Source organism: Syngnathus leptorhynchus, chromosome 11, assembly GCF_054491065.1.
Source record: "Syngnathus leptorhynchus isolate UIUO chromosome 11, UIUO_Slep, whole genome shotgun sequence".
Classification (NCBI taxonomy): domain Eukaryota; kingdom Metazoa; phylum Chordata; class Actinopteri; order Syngnathiformes; family Syngnathidae; genus Syngnathus; species Syngnathus leptorhynchus.
The window spans coordinates 4,601,579-4,629,474 of record NC_141205.1 but is presented as its reverse complement, the minus strand read 5'-3'; the positions used below and the strand labels follow the sequence as shown (position 1 = coordinate 4,629,474).

Below are 27,896 nucleotides of genomic sequence, written 5' to 3'. Positions count from 1 at the left end.
GGGTGGGGGTGAAGGAGAGAGAAATGGAGGCGTGGATTAAGTCAAAAAAGGAGCAGGCTGATGTGTGGAAACGTCTCTGAACTTTTATGTGACTGCATGTGTCTTACTTCACGTGAATTGATCCCCATTAAGTGTTTTAAAGGGCAGCGGTTTGTCAAAGTCTGACACCACCTCTTGCTGTTTGACACCTTCTCAGCTGATTGGGAGAGCAGACACTTAAAGGAGTGCGTTGGCGAGCTGGTGGAGCATATAGAACATTTAACGACAAAACAGAAAGGTTAAAACTCAAACAATCACCAGATACTTAAGTGTATACTTAAGTGTATAAAAAAAAAAAACCCAACCTGCTAATTACAGTGTCTTGACTTCCCTCCATCACTTCTCTGACAATTACATTACCTATTGCTGTCAAATGGGCCCCGCAAACGGTTCGAGACTGGAAATCAATACTGCCGCATAGAGAAGCATGCCTTCCGAGCTCCACTATGCAGTTGATTCCTCCAATCAAAGCGGTCCCGGTTACCACGGCAACCACAGTCCCAAGTCTTTCACGGCGCAGAGGAGAAAGTACATGGTTGAGAATGAAGCAGGCACAGACAACAAAATCTCTTTAAAAGTCTTAGAAGGGAGAGCGGGGGGGGGGGGGGGGCATAAGATGACAAGCATGTGATGGGCATGACGAGATTCTAATTGACTGAATGGAATAAAGCTAAGTTTCCCTAAGAATCAGGCCTGGTGTTTATCTAATTTCACACCCCTACCACATTCAATAAGGGCAAGTCCTCCATTCTATTTTTTCCCCATTGTGCTCCTCTATTTCATAAATATTGCCCAATATCCCTTTTATTTCTCTAAATCAGTCAATTTAATTAAAGTCCACGTGTTTCTAATAAAAACCAAATGGCAGTGGCTGGGCTCTTCGAAGCTTGTTTAATCGGAGGGTGACGGAGTAGCAGAAAGCAATAACAGCATGAATAGAGGCTGGTATTTGTAAAGAAATGTCAAGGAGAGAGATGAGATACGAGAGTCTCAGGCAGAAAACTCAAAATACAGCGCGGACTTCAATATAGGCAATATGTGCGTCATGGCTATTGGGTCAGAGCAGACTAATCCTTGGTGGCGTTTGGAAGAAGAGGAGGTATTGACTTGGGTCTCAGACACACACCCACACACAAGATGTACACATGCCTGAATCTGTTATCATCATGATCATGACATCATTGGACCACAAGTGGACCAATTGTGCTTTTGTGTAGCATTTGATGTATTGATAAGAAAAACAAGGATCAATACATCTGATCTATCGATCGTGAGGTCAAAATACTTCTCACCACCTCCATTAAGAGCTCCACACTAATGCAACTAATCATGAGCGTAACAGGTGGGACTGTTGGCTTGCACAATATTAGCTCTGGGAAACAGCTAGTGTGATGTAGTACAAAGTACACAAAAAAAAATAGATCACAGAGTTGTAATTTTTCAGACAGACATTTTGTAGAATGTTCAAACTTGGCAGAATGAATACATGATACCTGTGATATTTAGGGGTGCACATGGTAGGTATTTTTTTTTTAAATAAAAGGCCCCTGAAGCCCAAGTGCTTGAGAACCCTGAAGTATCGGATCACCCTGGATCCAAAACATGCAGAGTTGATACCTAGTGGGTGTAAGAATGACACAAAATAGCACAGGTTACATATGACATAGCATACAATGTCTCCACCACCGTGGTGGTCCATAGGCTTTACGCCAAGTAAACACAGGAGAGCCTCGTTCTATATCTTCATAAACAAAGTCTAACAAATGCATATTTGTTCACACACACAGGGTGAAAGGGTTAAGTGTGCACCTGCGTATCAGTGGTGCTGTTAGTCGTACCTCTGTGCGCTGACCTCGGGGGTTATCTGGAGGCTTGCTCCAGACCTTGCTGCTAGCGCAAACCAACAGTCACCATGGTAACAGCAGCAGGGACAATATGTGGCCTGTCCGCTCTTTTCCTCGTGTGCACATGCACCTTCTCATGACCACATCTATGCAGCGGATTATTATGGCGAAACGACACACACGCACACACAGCCCACAAACACATTAATATACGCTCACTTCACTATTCATCTGTCCTCCACTTCATTTATACCTCATTTCCTTTGCTTCTCTCTCTTAATGAAATCACAAGCACGGCACACAATCAAGCCTGTGGGCCTTGTAAGACGGCTGCACGCGAGCCCATTTCCAGTCATTATTAGCATGCTGCGACGAGACAGCCATCGCACACATTCACACGCAATGCAAAGACACACAACCTGTAGTCTCATCACCACCGGATCACCGGGATTTATTTCTGAGAAGGCAGGGGTGTGCCTGTGCAACTTGACAATAAATCAAGGCATCATACACTCCAGAGGGGCAAATCAAGATCATACGCTGAAGAAAAATAATAATAACTGAAGGCTGGCGAGTGGAGAAGACGAGAGTGAGGCTCTTCACTGGTGGCAGCTAAATAAATAAATGAATGGATGTCGAACAGAAAGCACAGAGGGAAGCAAGAATTGGATGGATTTGACATGCTCTCTCTTCTCTTCTGCTCTTCATGTTTTCTTGCTTGGGGCTTCTCATCCGTGATTGGTCAGTGAGCTCTGCAAGACAGAGATGGTGGAAAACAACAACGGAGTGGCTTGTTTAAAAACTGTACATGACTAAAAGCGGTTGTGCAAATTAAGTTCTAAAACGGGGTCAATCCATCATACAAAAAAAGAAAACTTTTCAGCTTTTACCAAATCGACCATAAAGCCTAAGAGCTTCTGGCGATCTTCACTTGTTTATTTGAACGCTTCGTCCATGGCTACACACCGATGTGACGGCCTACTCATGAAGAAGACCGAACGTGGCAACTAGTGTAGAATGAGTCTAAAAATACCCAGCCGCCAAGTGCAATTTAATTTTAATCTGCTCTTTGTACAGTAAATAATGTTATATCATACACATAGAATATATTCCAAGAAATAATGACATTGTTGTTCATCCATCCAATTTCTATAGCACCTTGTCCTCATTGGGAATACAGGCAGCTAACGAGTGCAGTGTGAAAAGGGGTATGAACTATTGTTTGAACCACTGTCGTGTTAAAATTTGGCACAAAGGCCACTCATTGGTATATTTTCATTCAATTACAATATAACAGTGTTCTATGTTCTACATTTTACAGTGCTTGACTTCTTGGATTTAATCAAATCTTTATGATGGTGGCAGAAAAGGAATGATGTCATTATTTGCTATGGCACAAAATGTTCCCAAACGGCTTATGTTCAACCTTTGACGCTCCGCTGTAGTCGGAAAAAGAAATCGAAGCATTAATAAAAATTGTGCTAGTTGGTGCAGAGAAGGAGCTGTTCAGAGCCAGTCCCCACGGGATACGACTAGACACTGCCTGTGTCAATACGCATTCAAACACACAATCGTGGAAGGAGACGCAGGGTGACAAGGTTAGTGAAGCATTAGCTTGTGGCTGCCGGGGAAGCAAGTTGGCATGCAAACTACCTCGATGCTCTTCTGGCAAGCAGATACGCCGACGGCCAGGTTAGTTACTTACTCGCCGAGTACATCCGAGGGCATCGTGGCCTGCGTTGCTGAATTGGAGATGAGAGGAAATTGTGACAAGGGGACTTAGCTTTACTGTTCCGCTCACGTTAGGAAATAAACAGGGAACTGTGTTTGTTTGCGAACGTGCTAGCAAAGACGGCGTTCTATCGGAGGCGCGGGCGTGAGTTGCCGTTGTCGCCCGAATACTCGACAATTTGAAGGGACATTATGCCTCATGCATAGTGTATGAAGTCTTTCCAGAATTTTAAAGTGACCCCAAGCACCTCCCACACTACGCACAGCTCGATATGATTCCTCTAGACCGCGTTTGGCTCATTGCCATCCACACACGGATAATTTAATGACAGGGGAAGCTTTTTATGCTCGACACCTCGGGCAGGGAGGGCAGCCAAGTATTCTAGCTCAAGGTGTGCCCTAGATTTATGACTACACTGCTCTACTATGTACACACACTAACACACTTGAGTAAAACTGTAAAGTCTATCATTGGGGAAAAAAAAGTTTAGTTTTAAAAGGTCACAATCATTCAACTTTATATTCATTTTATACATGATTTGCAAATAATGGTCATTTTTCTTTTTTACACGTGAAGTTTTCGTTTAGATTTTCTGCTTTTTTTTTTTTTTTTTAAACACAAAGTTTCTATTTAGAAATTGGCCAAGGTCCGAATTGAATAAAGGCCCACTATTGCATAACAGTGAGTGGTTAGGTCTTGGAAAGGTTGCCTTTGTTACGATGGAAGAAAACACCACGCATAGCGAACATAAATGGATCGTAAATAATTCCAGGTGAATATCTTCACTTTTAAATGTATTTGAGATGAAACGAAAAAGTTGAACAAACAACTTCACTTTGATATCACCCTGTGAGATGAAAAAGTTTGTTGATGTTAGATGTAAACAGAGGAAACACACAAAAGACACACAGCAAAGAAGCATTACTTCTCCCCCTGCTAGTTCCCATCCAATTAGTGAGCAGCGTGAGGTGTCGGAGAATTGTTGCGTTGGATGACTGAAAATCTAATTCAAACGGCAGCGGTGTCAAAGCCGGAGGATACACGTGCGGGCCGCGTTCACACTTCCGCAGTCATCGACTAATAAGCGACAGAGACGGACGGCAAAGCGCAACCACACCTGAACACACTTTTGGAAACAGATAAAGAGAATGACATTGATGCGTGTGATGGAAAAAAATAAAAATGAAAAAAGACTCGCTCGCTTGGCCCTTTCTCTGCGAAAAACAAAAATAATAGACAAGTAGAAAATCAATAACTGTCTTCTCTGCTCAGTGCAAACAGCACTCAGCTTGCCTTTCTCTTGGGAGGCCAAGAGACAGTTGCCAGGCAAACACTGTCAATCAGACCCTATCGGCGAGCTACGGTTGTTATTTTTTTTCCTTTTCTAAACAAAACACACACAAGGTTGCTGTCAGGCCATCTCGTGAGTTGATTCGTTAGCCTTAACGTGCGCAGCTCTTCAATCATCTTGGATGTTTGTTAGACAGACACGTTTTACTGACGGTTTTACTGGCAGACTTGAGCGCTTTGGCTCTCCGTTCATTCAAATAGTTTGCTTGGCACGTACATACATTATTTGCTGTCAAAGCCGCACCAGAGACGGATTTATTTAAAGTTACTAACCCAATGGGACTTGATGCTGCCCATGTACAATGCTCAGGCGTCATGATGACTATTAAATAGAAAAACTTTTTTATATGATTAATAAAACATTTTTTGGCAACTGTTTTTTTCTCCCCTGAAACTGACTGCAGCCAGAGGAAGGGTATACCCAGGACATCCCAGAACACATATAGACAAAGAAATCGTCACATCAACGGGAGCCATTAGAATGTTTGATGAAGCGAAGTAGCATTTTAAGAAACCAGAAAAAGACTCAAAAGCACAAGAAAAACACAAACGCCACTGAGAACTTCCAATAATGGGAGACTATGAGGCAGATAAACAACTACTATTCCATATAGCTGTCAGAATCAGACTGATCTATTCATTTTATGTTGTCGTGAAATTTACAATGAATTTGATAATATTCTGTACAGGGTACCTCAAGTGACAAAAGTTCATGACTGTAGGAAATGAGCAATGGTTTATTGCTATTCAGCCAATACTTTCCCCTTTGATGACATCATCGCTGTTGAAAGCGCTTATTTGCCAGAGCTAATTACATAGATTTTCATTCCCCCCCACCACAAATAAAAGTCAAATTTGAGGCCAGCATGCTTGGGCAACTACTATGTTAATGATAGCGAATATCTCTAATCACTAATTCGATCTGCCGGTATGTGTAAATGAACAACTCGCCCCGCTGAGTCACAATTCTCCAATAAAGCGTGTCTGGCATGAAATGAAGAAAAGGACATGGCAGCTGAAATGTGGCAGGGGGAAATTGATCACGCCATACATGGAAGTGGAGAGCCGAGGCAAAGGCGAGAGGTTTAGCTGGCTCTAAGATATAGCTTTCAGCCAATATTGTGGAGGATGTGTGTGTGTGTGTGTGTGTGTGTGTGTGTGTGTGTGTGTGTGTGTGTGTGTGTGTGTGTGTGTGTGTGTGTGTGTGTTTGTAGGAGAAAACAGCTCATCTTGATGTGGTCTGTGCCTTCGCGGGATGGTCGCCTTGGTGATGATGGATGACAGAGAGGTGGGATGGAATACAGAGAGATAGAGACACAAATATTGATATTCACACATGCTTGCTTATATCAATTTGCTACTTTCAAGTGTGTCACCAAGCGCAGTAATGTTACAGGAAATTCAATGAATAAGGAAAAATTGTTTGTCATGTAATGTTTGGTAGTTGGTGGTCATTTATTATGAGCAGAAATTATTTACAAGGTACTCTATTGCAACGGTGAAATATATATATAATATAAATAAAAAATAAAATATATATATTTTTTAAATTACATTACAAGATCGATATGAAGAAAGACAAAAATCTTTGATACGCAAAATGATTTAAAGTTTTTTCTTTCTGCCTTAGTTTTCCATTTGACTGACAATGGAAACAAAAATATTCTGTGTATAACACGTTACGAGTTGTGCTATTGAGTCTGGCTCGCACACGTAAATCCTTGTTTCATGCTTGTGTGGCTTCACAAAAAGGCAATTTCTTGCAAACTACAGCTTCTTTCTTGTCAGAGCGCACATAAACTAATGGCGGAAAAGACAGTTTGCCATGATGCGGTCAAACATTTTTTTCCCAGATACATTTGCTTTCTATTCGAAAAACCTGCACTACATTGTTCCTCTAAATATGGCGGCAACACTCAACCGTTTCTATACGACTGTAAAGTAAACATGACGCTAAAATATATTTAGTCGTATCTGATCGATGTACAGTATAGATATGTCGGCTTTCGATTGGTTTTAAACTCATCATCGTGTCTTCAACCAGAAATGCACTCACTTGTTGCATCAATATATTCTGTAATAATTGTAAAACCCGAGTGGCACTTAATCGAGCATCTCTGAGGCCAGCGTGCACTCGCACACCAGGGTGGACAAATGCTTTCTCCAGGAGACGGATGGGTTTAAGTGGGTTAAGTGTTTGGAATAAAAAGGCAAGTGTCTCTCAGATGCTGTAGGCCCCTGCGGATGATTTTAAAAAAGGCACAGCGATAGCATTTGCATCCCACAAATGGTTGGCGGTGGAGGATTGTTAAGTGTTGTGGAGGAGGGTGATGACACTTGCAGTAAGTGGTGGTCTGAGAAACATTTTGTTCTTCAGTGTGACTTTGACAATGACGGGTTTTGTTAGATGTCGAAAGAATAGACGAGGACAGGAAAAGCTTTTAAACTTATGCAGTAAGGCTTTCCAGAAACATAACTTGGATGGGAGATAAAGTATAATATTTAAATGTATATGAACAATGATGATTTCAACAAATGTGATATGTGTGTTTTTATTTGATTTTTTTTTTTTGTAAATTATCTGTAAAAATCAAATTCAAACTTGTACGTTAGGTGACACAATTGGTGGCTAACTTTTCACTGCTACACACACAAAACCAAACACCCAAGCACACAAAAACACATACATCACACTCTTCCCAGTGAGGATGAAAATATGTAGATGTGGTGTGCAGGAGTTAAAAGGCTCACAACGTACTGATAACTAAGTCTAGAGTGAGCTGACATTCACCCTGCATCATTAAGCGCACCACACACAGACCGAAGGTCCCATATGCATGACAATGACTCCACCTGGGATAGGGGAGGCATGGATGGGGATGATAGCGGAGGCCAGGTCTAAAGTGTGTGAGTGTGAGTGTGAGTGTGAGTGTGTGTGCGCGCATGCAAAAAAAATAAAAATAAATGAATGCTGGTAAGGATAGAGACGAAGTCAAACCAACATTTTTGGGAAAAAAATACAGAATGTTTGAATGACATTTGCGGTGAAGTTCATTTTATCCACGTGTGAAAACGAAACGTGTAAGATGAATCAGCGACAAGACGTTCATTACCGCTCGTCATTCGTCAAAGTTCAAAGTGTTTTATCATTTTCGACTGATCAAGATGAACATCCTAATTAAAACAGTGCTCTCAGTTCTTCACACAAAAAACATCAATAAAAACCTCTCACTTTCAGACTCACCGAATAATTATTTCATGACATAATTTAATTTTCCTTTTCAGAACAAAGAGTGAAGTAGCAAAGAAGAACCTGGCTGCTTTAGCAAATCCTTCAAAGTATATACACACACACAAGAACAGTGACTTTAAACTGTCAGGAGGCTTTTGCAAAAGCAATAAGCTTCCATGTCGACTTAACATTCAAATTACAGCTGAGGGAAAAAAAAAATAATCGTATACATTTACTGTATATTATATCATCTTTTTAAAAAGTATTTTCTCTCAAAGTTTGTCTATTTAGTGTCACGGGATTAAAAAAAACACTGGATTTCATCCGAGGTAATAATAACCTTGCCATTGAAGTTGTGGAAAGAGAATCACAAAGGGAATTATTAGTTTCAAGGAGTTTGATGAATAAAATATTTAGAACAAACTTCTTAATAGAGAGCGTTGGCAATGTTCCATGACTGTTAATAAGAGCCCGTGTCATGTTAAGTAAACCTTGCGAAAGCATGATTGCCGCCAGCGCATGTGACAAAGTGTGAATTGACAGGGCAGTGGAAGTGGTCTTAATCAGGCGAGATGGATGTGCCGAGGATGGCAAGTGGGAGGAAAAAAAAAGATCTACAGTGACAGCAGCTGGAATATTCAACGACATGCGGAATGAAGATGAAGGAAAGAGAGACCGAGTTGTCCAATCGCAATGTTGAAATTGAACAAAGTCTTGAAATAGTGAACATTTTTACATTGTATCTTGAATCTAACAATATTTCGGCGCCCTTTTAAGTTTGAGCCTAGGATAGAGCCCTCTTTAGAAGTCTAAAGGTCAACTTGAAAATCCAACTGTTCAAAAGATTAGCGTGAGTCAGTCTTGAAAACAGCGATATCATCTTAAAGATTATCCTCATAGTGAAAGGTTGAAAAGTTGGCGAGAATGAATTCTCACCTTCAAGTCTTTTGAAATTTTAAGGTCATGTGTATATAATAATTAATAATAGAAATATCATGAAGGATTTGAAGTATCACCACTTTAATTCACGAGCATATCGAAAAGACAAAAGGAAAAAATGCTCAATGATGTACGCAGTAAATTCAAAAGAATTGTATTGCTTGGTGGAAAAATAGCTTGAGTGCTTCCCATTATCAATTCTCAATCTGAATAAAACCCATCCCCCAAAAATAGCTGCATTTATAAACATACATAGTTTTCTTTATCACAAAGAACACCACTCGAGTGGCAAAAGGATTCTCTAAAGCACTTTGAAAAGACAGAATGCTTTTATTGTGCTTGCCGTGATTTTGTGGACTACTTAAAGAGCCAAATCCCCCAACTCTTGCTTTCTTCCTTTTATCTCCTCCATATCGTTGGGTTTTGTCATTGCTATTGTTTGTTTGATGGAAAAATCGGTTAGAAATAAGCACTTTGGAGATAAACTGTGGCTACGAAGACTAATATTGAAAGTGTCAAAAGGGAGCTGAATGCATCTCTCAAGGTTTGAATGGACAAAATTGATTTCAATAGACTAATAAGGGTGTAATTTTTCTATCCAAAAAGTGCAGACACAATGGGCAGCTGGAGATTTGGAAACTGTCAAATGAGTAATTACTCTTAAGATAAAGACTCTTGGGACATCAACAGATTTGCGGCAAATATTAAGATGATTTTATCTTCTTGTTCCGACATCGGTGACGCGGCTCCTCCGTCTCCGATCTGACTGCTCTCGTCTCACCTGCTCATTGATCATTTAGCAAGTCTTATATTGTTTTGATTTATGACTAATAGTATGTTGATGTTTTTATTTAGAACAGTTGAGAATCTTGGAGGTTTTACGATCAACATTTTGATCTCAGATTGGATATTATTATGATGATAATTGGACATCGAATGTATATGAAACTGAAACTAAAGACTCAGTTGACTTAAGTTTTGCTCCACCCACACACGAAGCCAACTCTCGCTTACCTTCCTGGCTTGCTGGACGCAGGTCATGTACTGTTTGGCCAGAGTGGAGCAGTACAGGGTTTGCTGAGGATTTTCTCTGTAACACTGGAGCACCTTGGCTTGCAGCTCAGAGCACACTGACGCACTCTGCCGAGGCCTGCGCACACACAAACGCACAACAGAATGGAGATGGGGGATTTTATGAAATGTTGCAAAGTTACTTCATGGAAAGTCTTGGTGACAGTTTGTTGAATCCGGAGGTTTCACGGCTTCATTTGATAAGACATGACGAGTCTACTTGCTTTGGCCCGACATTTATTTACATACGCAATCTGCACGTACAAACACTGACTGATGCTCGCCTCATGGCGTCACACAGAGCAATCTCCAAATTATGCATCCTTCACACATGAATGAGCGCAGGTCTCCCCACATCCGCCGAGAAATACACACAATTAATATGTTAGCATGCGTGCGTGAATTATGTCTGTGCGGCATACGCGCCAGATAAAGTATACACAGTGAAAACGGGAAGAAATTGCTCTGCAGCGCCATGTGTATTGCCTTGAGTGTTTGTGTGCGTGTGCGTGTGTGCAGTGGAGGGTGGAGAAACAGGATTAAATTAATCATTGGAGGAGAGAATATTCATGAAAAGAGAAGCGAGTGCAACCTGAGAGAAGGTGAGAAAGAAAGGGAGCGGCAGAGGGGTGGTGCTAAATGTGACAGTGACGTATTCAATGAGAAAGCCCACCGAAAATATTGCACTTTACCGCTGCCGCCGCTACATTGGATGCATTCGTTCAAGCACCTCGCAGGTAAAGACACTTTTTGCACTTCTTGCATCATCTCACAAGGTCACTCGGGAGGGACACTGTGCAGGAGCTACACAAACTAGAATCTTGCAAATTTATAAGCTTGGAAGGTATTCACTTTTTTTGGGCAAATGAGTGCTATAAATTTCGGATTTGGTGTTTATGATGAACAACTACCATAATTTCTGGACTATAAACCGCACCAGCTAAAATTAGGGGGAAAAATCCTGTTTTGTTCATATATAAACCATATAAATATAATCCTTTTAAAATATCATAAAAATAAAAAAAAAATAAAAAAACAGATAAACTGCACTGGACTATAAGCAGCAGGATTCAAAGCTTGTGCAAAAAGTAGCGTCTTGTAGAAATTACGGTAAATTCTTTTGGAAGGTTGAGCCTTGATATAAGATTGCATGAGATAATATGAAAAATAGACTCTGAAAGAGTATAATTACACCAAAGCTTCTGACAGTTGTTTGTCATTTTGAATGAATCACGAAAAGGAAGCGATAACGACAACAATAGCCCCAAGGTACTGAGCTCAAGTGGGGGGGGGGAATCTTTTCTCTATTCATAAAGAGAAACTTTGTGATAGTGATAGTGTTGCAATAATGGAATCTGAAGCAGAAAATTGTCTCCGCTAATCTGGACCAACTGCCTCGTTTGACTGAAATTAAAGGTGAGCTCTTATTAGAAAACTATTAGCCACTCGGGCTTGTTTGACAGCAACAATTTTGCGCCAGAAGGAAGCAAAACAACACTGAGATGGCTTTCCGCCTGTGCTGCTTTGCATAAATATGTGCAGAGTCGGTCGGGAAAGAAAGATTAGGCTCAAATCATTAAAATTTCCCCTTCTTATTTGTCTCACCTTGGCAGAGCACGGTTGATGCGAAGAGAGCTTCGGTTCGAAGTTGCTGCAAAGCGTGACATTGGGGAATAAAGCAATTGGAGGAAAAGGCAAAGACTGTTAAGGCGTAACGTTTTATTATTCCGTCTTTGTGGAAGACGTGGCGTTGTTTATGTGCGAGCGGTTATTAACGTAAGATGACAAGGATTTGCGCTTCTTTAAAGCAGAAGCCTGAGCTTTATATCTTCAGTTTTTAATATTACGCCGAACGAAGCGAAGAGGATCAAAAATGTCATGGCTTGGCTGAGAGGAAAAGGAATTAGGGCGCAAGCATCTTTCATTGTGCAAAGCTTTGTGTAGAAGTAGTTAGACGACGGTGTCATAAGGATAACATTGGCGAGACACTTGCAAAGGCCGCATACCATCACGGGCGAAGACTTAATTCCAAAATCTAGTTGAGGACTGACACGGAGTGTAAAATGTGCTAGGGTTCACTTATTTTAGGTCGTCTCTACTCTCGCCAAGCGACGCACTCAGTAAATGTCAGTCTGGAGCAAGTCTTGTGTCAGACCGCAATATGCAGGTAATTGAAACAGGTTGGAAATGTTGAAGCCAGCAAACAGCAAGCAGATTGATTAGTGATGCAGTTTTGCTGATGGCTGCTCTGTATGTAAAAAAAAAAAAAAATTGGATGCGACTTTGCACACGCAGTGAGCAGCCCATTTTAATACGACAGCTTTTCAGCAGATTTTCAGCCTATTCTTCTTTTGTGATTCGGTAATACCGTATGTTATTGAGTTTGATAAACTTGAATTGTTAAGTGCAGAAATGTCACATTTCCACCATTGTCATTTAGTTGCGTTATTCAGGCTATATTTTCAGCAAAATACTTCCTGTGTTATTTTGGTCTTGAAACATTTTATATTCAAACATCACATCTGGTCCAACTTAACCTTTAAAACGTTTAAAAGCCGAAAATATGGATGTCACGGACTGCGAGCAGATGCAGACGGTTGGAGTACGCAAAGGAGATAGGAATGTAGGAGGACAATTTGCACTGTTAGCTCCGCTGATTGATCCCCACCAAACTCACTTTGAGGGACTGTAGGGAAGCGCGATGGGAAGGGGATAAGAGGAGGGTTTCATTAAAACAGGTGACATTCAGAAACAAGATAAGGTGCACATGTGCCCGCCTGTTTGTGTGAGACATCTATTTGCTGATAACATTTCAATCAGCGGAACTTCAGCGGTCGGACGACTCACTCAAATTGCGGCTGACGCGGGCGAGACTATCTGGCATCGCTTATCGTCACGAGCCTTTTTTTTATTGTCAAGCATTTCAATTCCACGGGTTTTACATTGGATTTTATGAATCTATCCTTGAAAGGGGTCCTGGGGAAAAAAAAAAGTTGCAAAGCGGTGAGACAAGATAAATGATTAATGTCCAAACAAATGTTTAATCATATTTATACGCATACAATATATGTATATACAATGCAGTGTGTGTACTATGCTGCAGTTGTGTGTGAAGTACTTGTTCACCTCTGAGACGTGCTTCCCACATACAGCTAGAAAAAGATTCCGAGGTGCACAAAATAAAGTTGCCCTAAATCCACACGAAGATGCTTTTAAATGTGAGCTGCCAGCATTTGCTTCATGGTTAAGCCTCACTAAAGACATCGACCTTTGGTGTCTTTACGTTCTGTCTTTATAGAAGTCACTTCAGAAGTTAAAAAGAGTATTTCTGAGAGGATTTGTGGATTTTAAGATCTCCGGATACTCCAAGATGCAGGTTGCTAATATGTGTGATACAGTAGCAACAGATACAATATGATATTTGACTTATATTTGCCTCATACCCAACAAGTCAAGCCAGCCGTAAACTAACCCTGGCTCGAGCCCAGTTTTTCTTGTCAACACATACTGTTGCCACCAACATCAAATACAACGGTTCCAGAAAATATGTTCAACCGCTAATTAAAGACAGGGAAACAAACGTAAGTTAATTACCCGCTCATTGTTAAGAATTGTACAGTGTATATAGGCTGGCAACAACCTTGAGAATTTTTTTTTCAAAGGAAAATACATGTGCACGCTTACTTTTGATTCTGGCAGTCTGACAGTCTAATGTTTTTTATCCTCAGGAAAAAAAGTTATCTAAAAAAAAAAGGGGAAGAAAAAAAAAGTAATGGGCCATTCATTAAGTAAAATGTCTTTTGTCTTTCACTCGGAGGGACGTTCGAGGTGAAAATACATACCTCATACTGATCAATTCTAAACATGCACACAAACAAAATGGAAGAGGACAAGTGCCTCCTGTACTTATTTCTCTGCATGTATGAGTAAAGGGACAATTTTCACAAGAGGAGGGGAGGCAGCAAGAAAACTGAGTGCTGCAGCGAATACTGCAGCAACCAGCAGCAGGTTTTTCTTCCCCCCTCAATTCTAGCTGTGTACTGTATCATCAAATAATACACAGAGGTGGCAATGACGAATCTGCTTGGCCAGTGAACGGCCAGCAGTGGTTTATATATCTCAAGCGGCATGCTTGGAACACCAGTTGACTTGGCAGTATGAGTTTTTGCCCTCTTTTGCCAATGGAGGGCGTTCATAAATACTGACAATTTTTCCGGCATGTTTTTCAACATTCCCGTTATTTTCTTGTCATTATTTTGAAAGAAACATAAATTGTTGACAGCAGAGAGAAAAAATATTGGTGAGTGGAAATGACATTATAAAAGATGAATTTTGACAAGAAAATGGACAACTCGATGCCAGAAGAAAATAGCTATATGGAAATACGGTCGGGCTTTTCTTATCATCCTGCAGTAAAAAAAGTAATTACCAGTGTGCCGGTTGACCACAGCACAATGAAATGGTGACCAGGTGCAGACAGAACATGACGAACACACAGTCGCCTGAATACCGTGTGCACATAAGTGCGGTTGTCATAAATAATAAGCTGAAGATTGTAGTGGCACAAAATGATCTTCCTACCTGTAAAATAGTGTTCAACGGCTCTTGTAACCTTTTTGTATATACAGCAATGAATATTAAATAGAACCGTGTCTAATGTAATCAGGTAAACTTAATTTTGGGTTTAAATTGTGTGAGTTGCAATATCGCAAGTGGATGAGGAGTGGAAAATGCGAATAAAAGCCAAAACTAAACTTCCCGTCACTGTTTTTTTTTTCTACATTGCATTGGAAAAAAAGCATCTGTTTATTAGCTGCTGAATGATGCATACAAGGAAATGGAGGACATGTGCTGATAAGGCCTCTGTCTCCTTTTCCCAAAATGACTAGACAACACAACAGGGTGTAAACTGGCATCGCCTGCAGACTGGCAGTGCCAATTTGGCATCAATTCAGCAGGGAATGAATCTGACTTGCTTTTTTTTTTTTTTTTGAGCAGGTGAGCTTTGAGCTGTGCCATCCCACAGGAAAACATGTTCTTTTGGGGACGTCATGCAGCTTGTGTTTTCCCATCAACTCGCCAACTCAACTATTTAAAAAATCTGATGGCATTTGAATGCTGTGATTGAAAGACAGGAATGATCGTAATCTCAAAATTAAAATAATCAGCGCTGTAATTATGTCCATGTATCTTTTTCTTGAGAAAAGAGCAATAAAATCATCACCGGCTAAACACTTATGAGCACTGAAAAGACCATGACAGTCTGTGACACACAATTGATTCGTAATTTTCGCTCTACATCGAGTGTGCATCTTCCACAGAAAATCGAATAACTAAAAGAACAGAGCGAGACATTTCGGTCAAGTTTACTTAAGTACATATTATTCGTCTCGTCTCGAATTTAACCAGATTTGGCTGCAATTAGAAGTGGTAGCATTTACCTGATATTAGCTTCTGCTTTGGTGACTGCCCGGTTGTACTGTTCCGCTGTCTGTTGGTAAATTTCTAGGTTCTGGCGGCAAAGAAATAAAGAAACAGATTACAGCAGAAATACTTGAATTACTGATGATATTGTATTTCAACAGAATTTTATATTTGAGCACTAATAAGGTGACAAGATGCATAAAGCATCCTCACAAATGTCAAATCCCCTAAATTAGGGGGCTTTGAATTCACAGCAAAGCTGAATGCCGATGGCCAGCTGATAGGCCATGCTTTTATTTCATGTTGGGGTGGCATTTAAACTGCAATTACTCCACAGAGAGAGCTTATGTCATGAGAGCAAGGGCATACCCAGGGCTCCTCTACAAGAGTAATAAGCGGCTACAGTGCTTAGTATACTACAGGTAGTCTTAAACGCTCAATGCTATTACATACCAGGGAGGGGTGCAAAAAAAAGATCATTTTGACCAAAAGATGTAGAATTTGATCGAAATATGCTGGAAAACCATGCCCCCCCATCCAAAAAAGAATCCCAGATCAAATCATCAAGTTTAATTCATTCAAATTGAATTAAACAGTGATCAATATTTTGGCAATATTCCAAAATGATGCCCCATGACAAGATTTGGGTCATCTCTCTTGTCCCATATAGTCTTTGTGCAGCATGCATAACACTATACCAAAAAAAAAAGTGCGGCACTGGCGCTTTTTACTTAATTATTCCCTATATTCCAATAGAGGGGATGATAGTGGAGGAAGATAATTGAAATAAGTGAGCAGGGAAAGAGATGGGATCAACAAAACGCTCTTATTCTCTCCTCTTGCCTTCCATTCTACCAAAGCCCCCCAAGTCCTTCTCATCTCTTTTTATTTCACACTGATCCACATCATTCTCCTGATACGAATGTCTGGCATAAGGAAAAGACTTAAGTAATTTCACAGATATAGTTTCCTTAATCCTATCGGCAAGTATGAACTGCAGTCTTCCCGCGATACTTGGCTGCTCTTCCAGACAGCAATCCCAAGTCTGATGGATAGATTTTGCCCTCCCAGCAACCCGTGTTATGTAACCGTTTTCAATTGATGAACACAAATGCATGCAATGTACTGAAATATATAGAGAGACTTGAAGTCATTCAAAAATTGATGTAAAACTATATGAACCCAAAATTGTAGTAACATCTCCTCGAGTGTTGCATTATTATTATTATTAGTATTATTTTTGATGTCTCGTGCAAGAACAGACTTGCAACTCATACTCCGTTCTTTGACATCAGAGGAATGTCAACGCTATCAGTCGCTCACACAGAAACCAAGCACTTCACAGTCATTTGCTCACATGGGGACAAAAGCCCAAGAGAGAGAGACACAGTCAAGGGGAATGATAACCCTCAACAGGAGTAAGCTCTGATTCGGGGGGTGTAAGAAAGGCTCATGGAGGGGATTAGTGTGGGTGCATGCGAGATGAGTGTGTGGGAGTAATCTTGCATCCATGCAGGTGTGTGACTAAATCCGTGTATGCGCGTGTTCCAATGACGCTTGCGTGCATCTTCAGACGGCACTCCGGGGGCTTTGGATTGAGATGGTCTGATGTCACTGTGTGGAGGGACTGCGAGGTTTTTATTTTTTTTCCACGGTCCCCACTTGGACGAAGGCAGATTATTTTTATTTATGTATTTTTTGGAGGAAGGCGCCAACAAAAAAGGGTAAAGGGGATTAAAAGGTGAATTTTAAACCGACACTTGTTTACAGAGTCACAGTCTCTGTTGCCTCAGGAAGACATGCTGCACCTGAACAGATTAGGAAGTCCTTCATGAATACACAAGAGAGCAGTCGCATGAGGGATTGCAATCCTTACGTTATTGGGGTGTCGACGTGTGCGTTAGCCTTAATATAGTATGGGGAAGAGAGGGATTGATATATCACCTACTACAGCAGTGACAGTCAAACATGCCAAGGTAAACAAAAATATAGACTCATTTGTGTCCGCGTGGATCTAAAATCACTCTGTAGCCTTTAAGCAAACACGGTAATCGGTTATCATTCATCCCTTTGGCAAACTCAAGCCGCGGTGTGTTGGTGTCCATCTACTCACACGTGCACTAACACATACACGGCTATTGTTGATGCAAAAAAAAAAAGATTCGGTCAAATATTACAGCAATTAGCAAGTAAGTCCTCAGGTCATCTGGTTGGCAACGGTTCTGAGATATAGCCGGATAGCTAGCGATGTGAGATGAATTCATGATTCTTGAAGAGCAGCAAAAATGATAACAACCCAAATAAGGTAAGAGAACATGTAAAAAAAACAAAAACATGCATTTTAAGACAAGAAATTCAAATCCATCACATTACTATGCATACAAGTCTTGAGCATGGACATCAGGAAATTGGGTAATTAGGGTAATTATACATTTAAAAACTATGTGCATGGTTCTTAGTTTATGACAAGAGAAAACTTGATGTTTTCACTGTTTTTCAGCATTTACGAGTGTGACCCAAGCCAGCACATTACAATTGAATTCATAAGAGGCCATTAATTTCATCTTAGAGGAATTTTCCACAGGTAACGGGAGAGTGAAGATAGGCAGAGAAAGGTGGAGAGGGCAGAGAAGGAGACCCGGATGAATTAAGAGCTAGATTGGAAATGGAAGAGAAGAGAAGACGGGCGATGGATGCCTGCTCAGGAGAGACTGTCTGCTTAATTCATAGTCCATATAGCTTCTTTATCGCCGGCTTTCAGTCCCCCTCTTTCTCGCTCCCTCATCCACATGCAGGTCAGCTGCGAGCTAGTAAGGTTGGAAAATGTCTCGGAGAGGGGACTGTGGCAGCAAATGCGGAAAGATAGAGCATCCTCCACTCTTCTGCCAATCATTCTCCTCCATCGAGCATTGCGGGAACCGTGCTTTTTAACGGAACTATGTCGACGTTATTATTTTTTTTTTTTCCCCCTCAGTGGGTTAAAGGAAGCTAGTGGCAGATAAGGACCAGTCTGCCTGATGGGGCCATGCTGGAAGGTGCGACGGATGGTTTCAAGTGAAAAGCACCAAAAAGGCTTCAGAGAGGATGAGCCGAGGGAGTGGCAATACTTTGTGGATGTCCGTATAAAGATTACCAATGGAAAAAGAGTAATATCTTCATATGATACATTGCGATTAATTTTTACGATTTGGGTACCTAATACTTTCAAAATATTTACACATTTTAGCAGGGCGGACTGTTTGTAAGCATTTTTTTCTCACTGTCGGGAAATGGAGGTGAAAATGTATTTTGTATAGTATTCCCGCCATTTATTTCAAATTAACGTTACATTTTGCCTTCATATCTAATTCTTAAGGAAGGCCACCATTTTCAGAGTGCTTCTTTGTGCAGTTATTACCGTTTATTTTTTCTTCCCTCGCACTGATTTCAGCCTCTCGCATCTTTTCCTTTACTTTGGTCTCCATCTGTCACTAAGAGCACAAAAATTATACTCTCGTCTGAACCTTGCGCCTCACAGCCATTTAATAAATGTAGCGGGTAAAATGGAACATTTATAAAACCACAATGCTGATGGCTTTTACAGGGTGAAACATGAGTGTTCAAGTAGAAAAAAAATCTGTCATAATTTTTTGAAAGCACCCAACAAAGTGTGTCTCTTATTGTCTGCGCCCCCGCCCTATTAATAATAATAAAAAAAAAGATTTCAGGGTCGCTAGCAAAGGGACATAGCCAAGCAGTACATTTGATGAGGCCAGTGAAAGAGTCTCTTGAGTGTTGGTCTATCAGCACTGAGCTCAGACTCTTGGCTGCCTGCTGAAACTTTCACTTCATTTACATTTTGACATTGCTATGTAGGCTTGACATTTCTGCGAGAGGGAAGAGTGTCTTGTGTCGGGATGAGACTACTCTACAGGGAGCCGGAATTGTTGTGATACTCTAAATGTATGACGACATCTTTGTGAATGCATGCACCATTTTTGTCTCGTTAGAGGGATAGCGCGTCAATATTTCAAAGAGCAGCCGTCTGTCTGCATAAATGGGGCACAGAAATGTTCTGACTGTTTCTGGGGAAATGTGCATTCGTGCTTCATGTGGAAGAAAGAAAAACAAAACGATTGGGGAGGGGGGGGGTCGATGGTCATGCTAAAACTACTGCTAAATGCTATTTTGGTTACGCAGAAGTCACAAAGAAGAGCGTAATATGCTAAAACTGATGTCGTGCACCCGCTAATTCATTGATATACGGCACACCTTAAAGTGGTGGCCCGTTTCATTTGCAATCGGTAAATTTAGTAATAATAATAATAATAATAAATTTTATTTGGAAGCGCCTTTCAGGTCACTTTACAAAAGCGTTAAAAACACAGTTAAAGTACTTACTTTCTTCTCCAGTATCTCAAGTTGTTGTTGGTAGAAGCTAGAAATGGTGGCCAACTCTTGTTCCTTTTTCTCCAACTGTCTGGCCTGTGAAGAAAAAGAGACAAGGTAAGGTGACCTGAATTTGAGAAGTAAAATATGGCACGAGATGAAAGTTCAGGTTGGAAGATAATCTTTCGACCACCCGAGCCATGCGAATCTTAAATACTAATGGGACTAAAACAAGTACCAAGTAACTATAGAGTGTCTAATTTGACATCATAAGAAATAGGAATATTTGAAGAACAATAATACATGGATTTATTGCTTAATAAAAATACTTTGTGGTGCTAAAAATAGTGGGGCAATTGATAAATCAGTCGAGAACTTACAAAACTACTCGCGGTGCATGCAGCAGTAGCAGCAAGAGCTGGCGGTGCTGATAGCGACTTTTAAGATGAGATGAAATGCTTTAACGTGACCAGTGAGCCCGGCTTTTTACAGGCGGCGAGATGGCGGAAGGAAGAGATGCTGTATTGCGGCCATGGCAGCATGCAAGCAGAGCAAGATAGATAAAAAAAAAAAAAAAATGTTATTAAGGTTCTCTGTGTAGCAAGTCTGACTGAAAACACTCAAAAATACCACGCATGTCTTTGGACACTAATGTGTTTCAACAACCTCATAATCTGTAAAACTGTGAAAGTGCTCCTGTGTATCAATATGATAACCTTTCTTGGCCACCTCTGAACATACTACCTCCAGACAAAAAAAAAAAGATTATGATTGTGAAAATCTGCTTAGCCTGAGACTATGGTAGGATATCAAAAGACTAATTAAACTACAACAATTAAAAAGAAATAATATTAAGCCGGGAGAGAGTGCTATGCACCCATAGCCAGGTAATACACAGATTGTAAGAAAACGCTTGTTCTGTGCTCTTTGCTGATTGCACACATGCTCACAAAGATTGACATGACACTTATTGTAATCCAGTCTTATCCCAACTTAACAGGCATCTGCATCCCTAAAGAGCACATCTGCAAATCCTCATACTGTGCTGCTCTCTGCACTTTTTTTTTTTTTTTTTTTTACTGCAGCGGCTGTTTGATGCTCAAGGGCCCGTGTGTGTATGTGTGTAAAATCACCTCCGCCAGCAGCACAGATGATGTGTAATTTTCTGGCTGAATACCTCCCAAAGTGTTGTTGTGTGGAATAGTGCTGGAAACACACTCACAGCCTCGCTTTAATGCACAATGAAAACATGACATTCGGAGAGGGAGGGAGAGAGAGAGAGAGAGGGAGAGAGAGGAGAAAAAGAAAGCGAGAAAGAGGAGCGAGCGAACGAGAGAGAAAGAAAAAGAAAAGGAAAATGTGAAAGACACCAGCAGTGTTGCTTACCCAGGCATCTAAATCGGTAGGCTAGGAGAGAAGAAGGTATTTGGTTGAGTATGAAAGCAAAAGAAAGTATAAAAAACAGGAATGGAAAAAAACAGTAAGGGTAGGAAAATGACGGGAACTCTTCGCAGAGTGCCTCAATTGACTATAAAGCATAGCTCTCCAATTAGCGGCCCGTGGGCCACATGTGGCCCAGAAGTGACATCAGAGTAGCCCTGTCTGCACTCTGTTAGCAAGATTTCATAAATTCCTACAGTGTGTTTTGAAGATTTAAAGTGTTGCTAGCGGTGCTAAAAACTGGAGTAGTGACAAGAGGGGGGGGGAAAAACTGAATAATGTATCGGATTTAATCAGTAGTATGCCCATCCTTGTGGGTTTGACATCACCGAGTGTCACCCACCCCCACCTCCAACTTGTTTAACCTTCTGTCTTGGCTAATCCGCTTTGAACGAAACCCACCTCCTCATACTCCGGGGAGGTATAAACAGTAGGTAATATAAAGTCGAGATGCCGGCAAATGCTTGATACTCAATATGTAAGACTCGCTTTAACTGGGGGCAAATAAAGTCAATGTTGGCCATTGAATAATTTTATGACTCAACCATATAACTAAAAGGCCATATAGCAAACAATAAAAAGAAAAGCTGAGCTATTACCTGCTATGTGCATACACAGCTAATAAGCCCCAAGACAGTTGAAGTCCACACTTTATATCGACTTCATTGTACAGAAATGCGCATCTGTGCAGTACACCCTTCATTTTGTACAACCGCAAAGGCACAACCACATGGTGCCCATTTACAATTTCTCCTTAATAGAAACCTATTCATTTATTATGCTTTGTTTATTACTGACTGTGTTGATAGTATATTCAGATGCATTGCTGTTGAAAGCAACCAGAACACAATGGTGTGAATACCTGACAATGTTAGAATCAAATTTTCTGAAAATAATCAATTAATAGAACAACCTGGTATTATTCGGGCTGTGGCCACACACACAAAGTGTTCCTTCGAGAGAGTGAGACTAGCGTAAAAAGCGACTTTAATGTCGCCACGCCTCATTTAAAAAGAAAATGCATGGGGTAAAAGAGACAGAGACAGAAGCTGTTCCCACATAAGGTGCAGTCTGTATTTGTGTCAGTGATAATTTGACAAGAAAAATAACAATTGAAAAACAAAATACAACAAATAGTTCTTATGACAAAATTATGGCATTTATGCAGGATAGTGATGACTATGAAGCTATGTTGTAAGTCAGGTGATGGCAATGGCAAATTTAAATCACATGAGGAAAAAAAGTCAAAGTGAAATCAAATATTGGGGGTAAATAAATGAGGACATGTTAACGGATAGACTTTTGTTCCGCTTAGGTTGCACCATCAGGACACAAGCGGACATAATCTCTTGGCAACAAACTTCCACAGCTCAGCTAACGGCTGGTGGATTCGGATAGAGCTAGGTCGCAAGGACTTATGCCAGGCAGATTCATTTTTAAAAACTGACCAATGAATGTGTTACCAATGTGAAATAGTTAACTCCTCATGTGATCAACAGGTCTTCCCCTGCCACCTTATTACAGCACCACAGCTCACTGATGGGGGGGAATGTATTCCACTCCTACGCGTTTGTCCTTTGAGCCGCCAAGATTTGTGCCAGGGCGCTCGCCTTCCTCCGACACGGCGCCGCACCGATCGAAATCTCGTCAGCCGGTGAGGACTCTCCGCGTCAGCAAATCACAAGTGATGGAGTGTGTGCGTGTACAAAGGGCTTATCGGCATTAACGTGATGAAAATTTGTCACACCGGTGATTAGAGGAGCTGATAACAACCGGTTTAACCACGTAAGAAAATGTCTGGATTAGTGATACATTTTGTGGGTGCGTGACTCACAAGAGAACCGTTTCGATCAAGAGGAACGTTACACACATGTACTTGCGAGATCCCGGCCCTTTCACATGCATTCATCTTTCCCCTCTGTGCACACTATGCCTCACCTACACCCCCGCTCTGTCTTTGCTAACAAGCAACGTGGGCTATCTTGCTGAACGCCAGTCGGACTCAGACATCTGAATGTATTATATAGTGTGCTAGATAGCCCATCCCTGATGGAGCCTCCATTTGAGCCCTCTTGCCAGATGCTTCAGAGTGTTTGCTGTTCCAGGCCCTGCTGCTACCTTACGGCGCTTACTATAATGCTCCCAATACTCTCTCTATAAAGGCAATTTTTTTTTTTTTTATTTATGATCCATGTGGGAATATAGCTCAGAATGCTGATTTGGTCGACATTGTGTTGAATCATCCGGAATCACAATATCGCCAAGCAGTAATCTGACCTAGAGATGGGCTCGTTATGAGTTGAAGAACATGGAGAAAGTATTTAGAATCAGCAATGGTACGTTTAAATTTGGGTGAGTAAATAAAAAAATAAAAAAAAGAGACCAGGCAGTATTAATCTGTTTAACATGACAGATCTTTGTCATGTAAACGCAGACTTAGTCAAAAGCCCATCCTTTATTTCCACTGGCTCTTTTCCACCAGTATGTAGTGTATGTGGGCCAGATGGCCATATCTGTGACAGCTATGTAAATAGAGTGACTTCATACCAACACAGCAGAGTGTATAACTCTCCCGTGAATTCAACAAAGAGGAGGACCCTGACCCAGAATACTAATGCATGCCGACTTATTGTCTGTAAACAAGAACGACAAATGCATTTGAGCGCTTTCACGGTTGAAAACCTACTGTCATGTACAAATATTTTTGGGGGATCATGTCTGGTGCGACGGAGTAACCCGTCAAATCAAAAGACCAAATTGAACGAGATCACTGCAAACAGGAGACTAGAATTATATTTTGTTGGTGATCGGGATTATGTTAAGTATATCAATAAAAAACGGATTTCAGTGTTAAAGCATACCAGCTCCACCCAATCGTTTTTTGTTTTTTGTTTTGTGTCCAGAGAGCGGTCAGTCTCCTTTTTCAAATATGTGGTATCATTTTTTTATGCTTTCACCCAGTGTTTTATCATCTTTCTAGTGGACAGTGTCAAACGTTTTGATTTCAGGCATAACTCAAAGACAAGGGCACAAGGACAGGTTGGAAAGGAACACAAAAAAAAAAAAAAAATATGCGAGAAAAAAAATCTGGCGACGAGCACATGTTGCTGTGCAGGAAAAAAAAAAAACCTCAGCCCCTTTGTGAACATTAACATGCTTCTATAACGCCATCTAGTGGCTACTTAAAACACCGCATCCTTTGCTGGAACATCATCTGAGTCATAACGCGAGTCACAATTGAATTGCACGGAGGCAAAAACTGTACAAATTGTGTCCTGTTCATTTGCATCCTCCATTATACAGAGCTGTTCCAACCAACTGAAAAAAAGCACTGAGCAAGCGCCACTGACATTTAACAACTTAGCACGGTGTGACAGAAGTGCCCAATTTCCTGTCAACTGCCCACACAACAGTCTGGCTGAAGTGTTAAAAGGAAAAGAGGAAGTGTGAGCGAGAAGGGACATCAGCATGACCAAATGGGCTTGTCACCTCTCACCACACACTTCATCTCTCTCGCTCTTTTTTTTTTTTTTATATGTTCTTTAACGTCTGTGACAAGTTAGGGTTAGGGTTAGGGTTAGGGAAATCTGCTTTAAGATAATAGAATCATGATCACAGACATTCGTACAGCTAAACGCAAATTTTACGCAGCAACATCAACACCTCAAAATTAGGTTTGACACTAATTAAATATGCAAACAAAATAGCTTGCTCATTATGCTGCAATTGATTAAAATGGTCGAAAACTGCGCCCACCCGCTATGTCTTCTTCAAAGGTATTAGAGCCATGAGAGATACAATAAGTAAAGGGAATTGGTGTAAGGGTAATTAGTTCTTATCATTGCCATGTTTTGTGACTCCATGATATTGAGGAGAAAATGAAGCCTTAAATTTGCTTCATGAACCAATTATCTGTTTGAGATTCAGCTTTCCGTTTGACTAGTACTGGCACACACAATTTGCAGATTCAGTTTCTTTTTAACCTCAAACATTCAAGAATTGGGGAATTCTTTGTCTGAGCCAACAGATGAATGCAGTACAGCATGTCATTATCGCAAGGTACTGTACAACGGAGGGGGATTTGCATCGCTTCTCTCCCAGCGAGAAAACTTGTACCCTAAAAGGGATGCTCGTTATTGTTTGCCTGACGACGTGCGAGAATGCCGCTGCATGCTAATGACATTTTATTTGTAGCAGGAATGACACCTCGGGGATAGAGTGAATAGTACAGCAAAGGAAGGTAGTGTTACTCGAAAAGAAAAGAAAGGATTGACACCCAATATGTCACCTGTTGTCACTTGTGGTCCAACTGAAAAGAGCTACAGTATATACGTACTCTGTCAACACAAGTGGAGATTCGTTTTATTTCTTGCCCCGCTGTATATTACGTGATAATGGTTGGGATGCCGAGGATTGCAAAGAGCACAGTTGGCACTTTTAGAGGGTTGTTTATGTTTGCTCTGATTGCGTAATTAAAATAGGGGAGAGGAATCTTTGCCATTGCTAACTACTTTGGGAACTGCCTCCATTTACACTGGACTCAAATGTATTCATACAGCACATTAAGAAAAATAGTTGACCAGTGTACTTGGCGATGAAATTATTTTTAAATAGAAGTTGAGCAATAGGAAGTAGCCAAGCTGAATCATGCTCAGAATTCATTTAAAGCGCCACAATAAAATAGAAAAAGACAAAAACTATGTATTTGCTGTTCATGAATGTGAATGATGAGGCCTTCACGTGGTTTAAATGTATCTGTGCAACTTTCATCTGCTCTGGAAAAGAGGACGTTACTTCACTTATACTTAAATCACGTAACATGTTATTCTTAATTCAAACAGCAGAGGGCGGTGTTGACAAGTTAAAAAAAAAAGCTTTTGACAAAAAATGCTTTTCAATTTATATAATGTATACAATTTACAGTTTGTTTGTGGATTTTAACTAACCCGGTGGAAAATATTGCTCTTCCTATTTTTAAGACCACAAGAACTATTCTACATTATGTGACAAACAGACAATGTGACTCACCAGCAGCTTTGCCTTCTTGTGCTCTTCCCAGGCCTTCCCTCTCTCGACCATGAGCGAAGGGCTCAGATCATCCAACCCGACAGCGGTTGCTGTCTCTCTATCCCTCTGATTCAATCTGGCCAACTCCTCCAGCACCAGAGCCTGCTGATTCTGGAAGCTGATTTCAGAAACATAACCCATAGGTAGATCATCTAGAACTGTGAGAGTTAGCTAGATAACACTTACTTTCTACGGATTTCTTCCTGTAGTTCTGTGGCAGTGGGGCCGGGTGATTTTAAACCTGGAAACCAAAAGGGGGAAAAACACAGTGGCACTTGCTGTGGCAACAAACTTTTTAGAAGGAACAACAAAGAAAACCGATGGAGAGGAAACGTAGCTTGACATACTTGATGTTTTGTGATTGTCTTGCTTAGTTGGTGCCCTGGAAGACCCCTGTTTGTCCTTCATTCGACTGAGAACATCCTCTGACAGCTGGAAAGCAGTAAATGGGCTTTGCATCACAATATTTGACACATTTTTCACAATATGAATTTTAAATTTCATCTTCATTTGGAATAAAACAGTGACTCAACCATTCATGCATCCAGACTTAAATTACTTGCTTTGCATATATTTATCTGCAAGTAGATAACACAGTGGGAAGCTACGAATGAATTTTCTCTTGAAAGATGAATAAAGTTGCATGGATTTGAATTTGAATAATGTAATAACATGACTTATTTTATTTTTTTTAATTTTCGCGTCCAACACGAAATGATTGGTTTTATCCTTTATAATAAAACAAAAGTTGATGAGTGTCAAAGTGGCCCTTGCATCCTTCGAGTTTTCTTTCCATTTGCACACTACTGACCAAATAATCCAACAAAACAAAGGTTCCCAGTTAATCGTGTTAATGATTATTCAGTGCGCTCGTAATTGAGGTCAAAGCCAGTTTACTTTCATTACATGGCAATCGTGCCTGGACCGCGTCATTTGCAGAGGGTGTCAAGTTGCAAGCGGTGAGGTGTCAATGAAGGGGCTTCTGAGGTGCAGGTTCATGTGAGGACACAGAAGCCCCATCAGCAAACAATCACTAACATGCACAAATATAATTGCAGAACAAAATACATTGGACACTTTACCTTTACTCCTTCAATAACCGTGACCTTTTCTTCTTCGTCCAGCCCGAATGACACTTTCCTCGCCGTGCTGCCATTTCCTCCCATTTCAAACGCCTTCTCCGTCCCACTTGAAGTGCTTTGTTTCTTGCGGATCAATCCTGCTTTGTTTGCTGACAGGTAGACATTGACTTGGGTGACAGCAGCCTCCCTCAGCCGCCCTCTAACGATGGTCAAAACGGTCCAATCAAGGTCACTCCGCACTGCAATATTCTCAAAGCTAATTGGTTGGATGAAACAATTGTGACGTCATTGCGCATCACATTTGGTAA

At 40.8% G+C, this 27,896-nt stretch overlaps 1 protein-coding gene across 2 annotated transcripts; it reads right to left on the bottom strand.

Moving 5' to 3' along the window:
* Nucleotides 1–804: 804 nt before the first annotated feature.
* Nucleotides 805–27,815, bottom strand: chchd6b (coiled-coil-helix-coiled-coil-helix domain containing 6b). Of its 2 annotated transcripts, XM_085924147.1 has the most exons (9): nt 27,589–27,768; nt 27,413–27,488; nt 26,854–26,938; nt 26,693–26,747; nt 26,468–26,624; nt 20,012–20,095; nt 15,649–15,719; nt 10,151–10,286; nt 805–2,635 (listed from the first exon to the last, which is right to left on the bottom strand). In XM_085924147.1, exons 2-9 carry the CDS (start codon nt 27,437–27,439, stop codon nt 2,612–2,614), a joined length of 639 nt encoding a protein of 212 aa, XP_085780273.1. In that variant the 5' UTR covers nt 27,440–27,488; nt 27,589–27,768; the 3' UTR covers nt 805–2,611. The 2 variants fall into 2 exon arrangements, with proteins under 2 accessions (XP_085780273.1, XP_085780272.1); XM_085924146.1 differs by lacking the exon at nt 27,413–27,488 and having other exon boundaries at nt 27,589–27,815.
* Nucleotides 27,816–27,896: the final 81 nt, after the last annotated feature.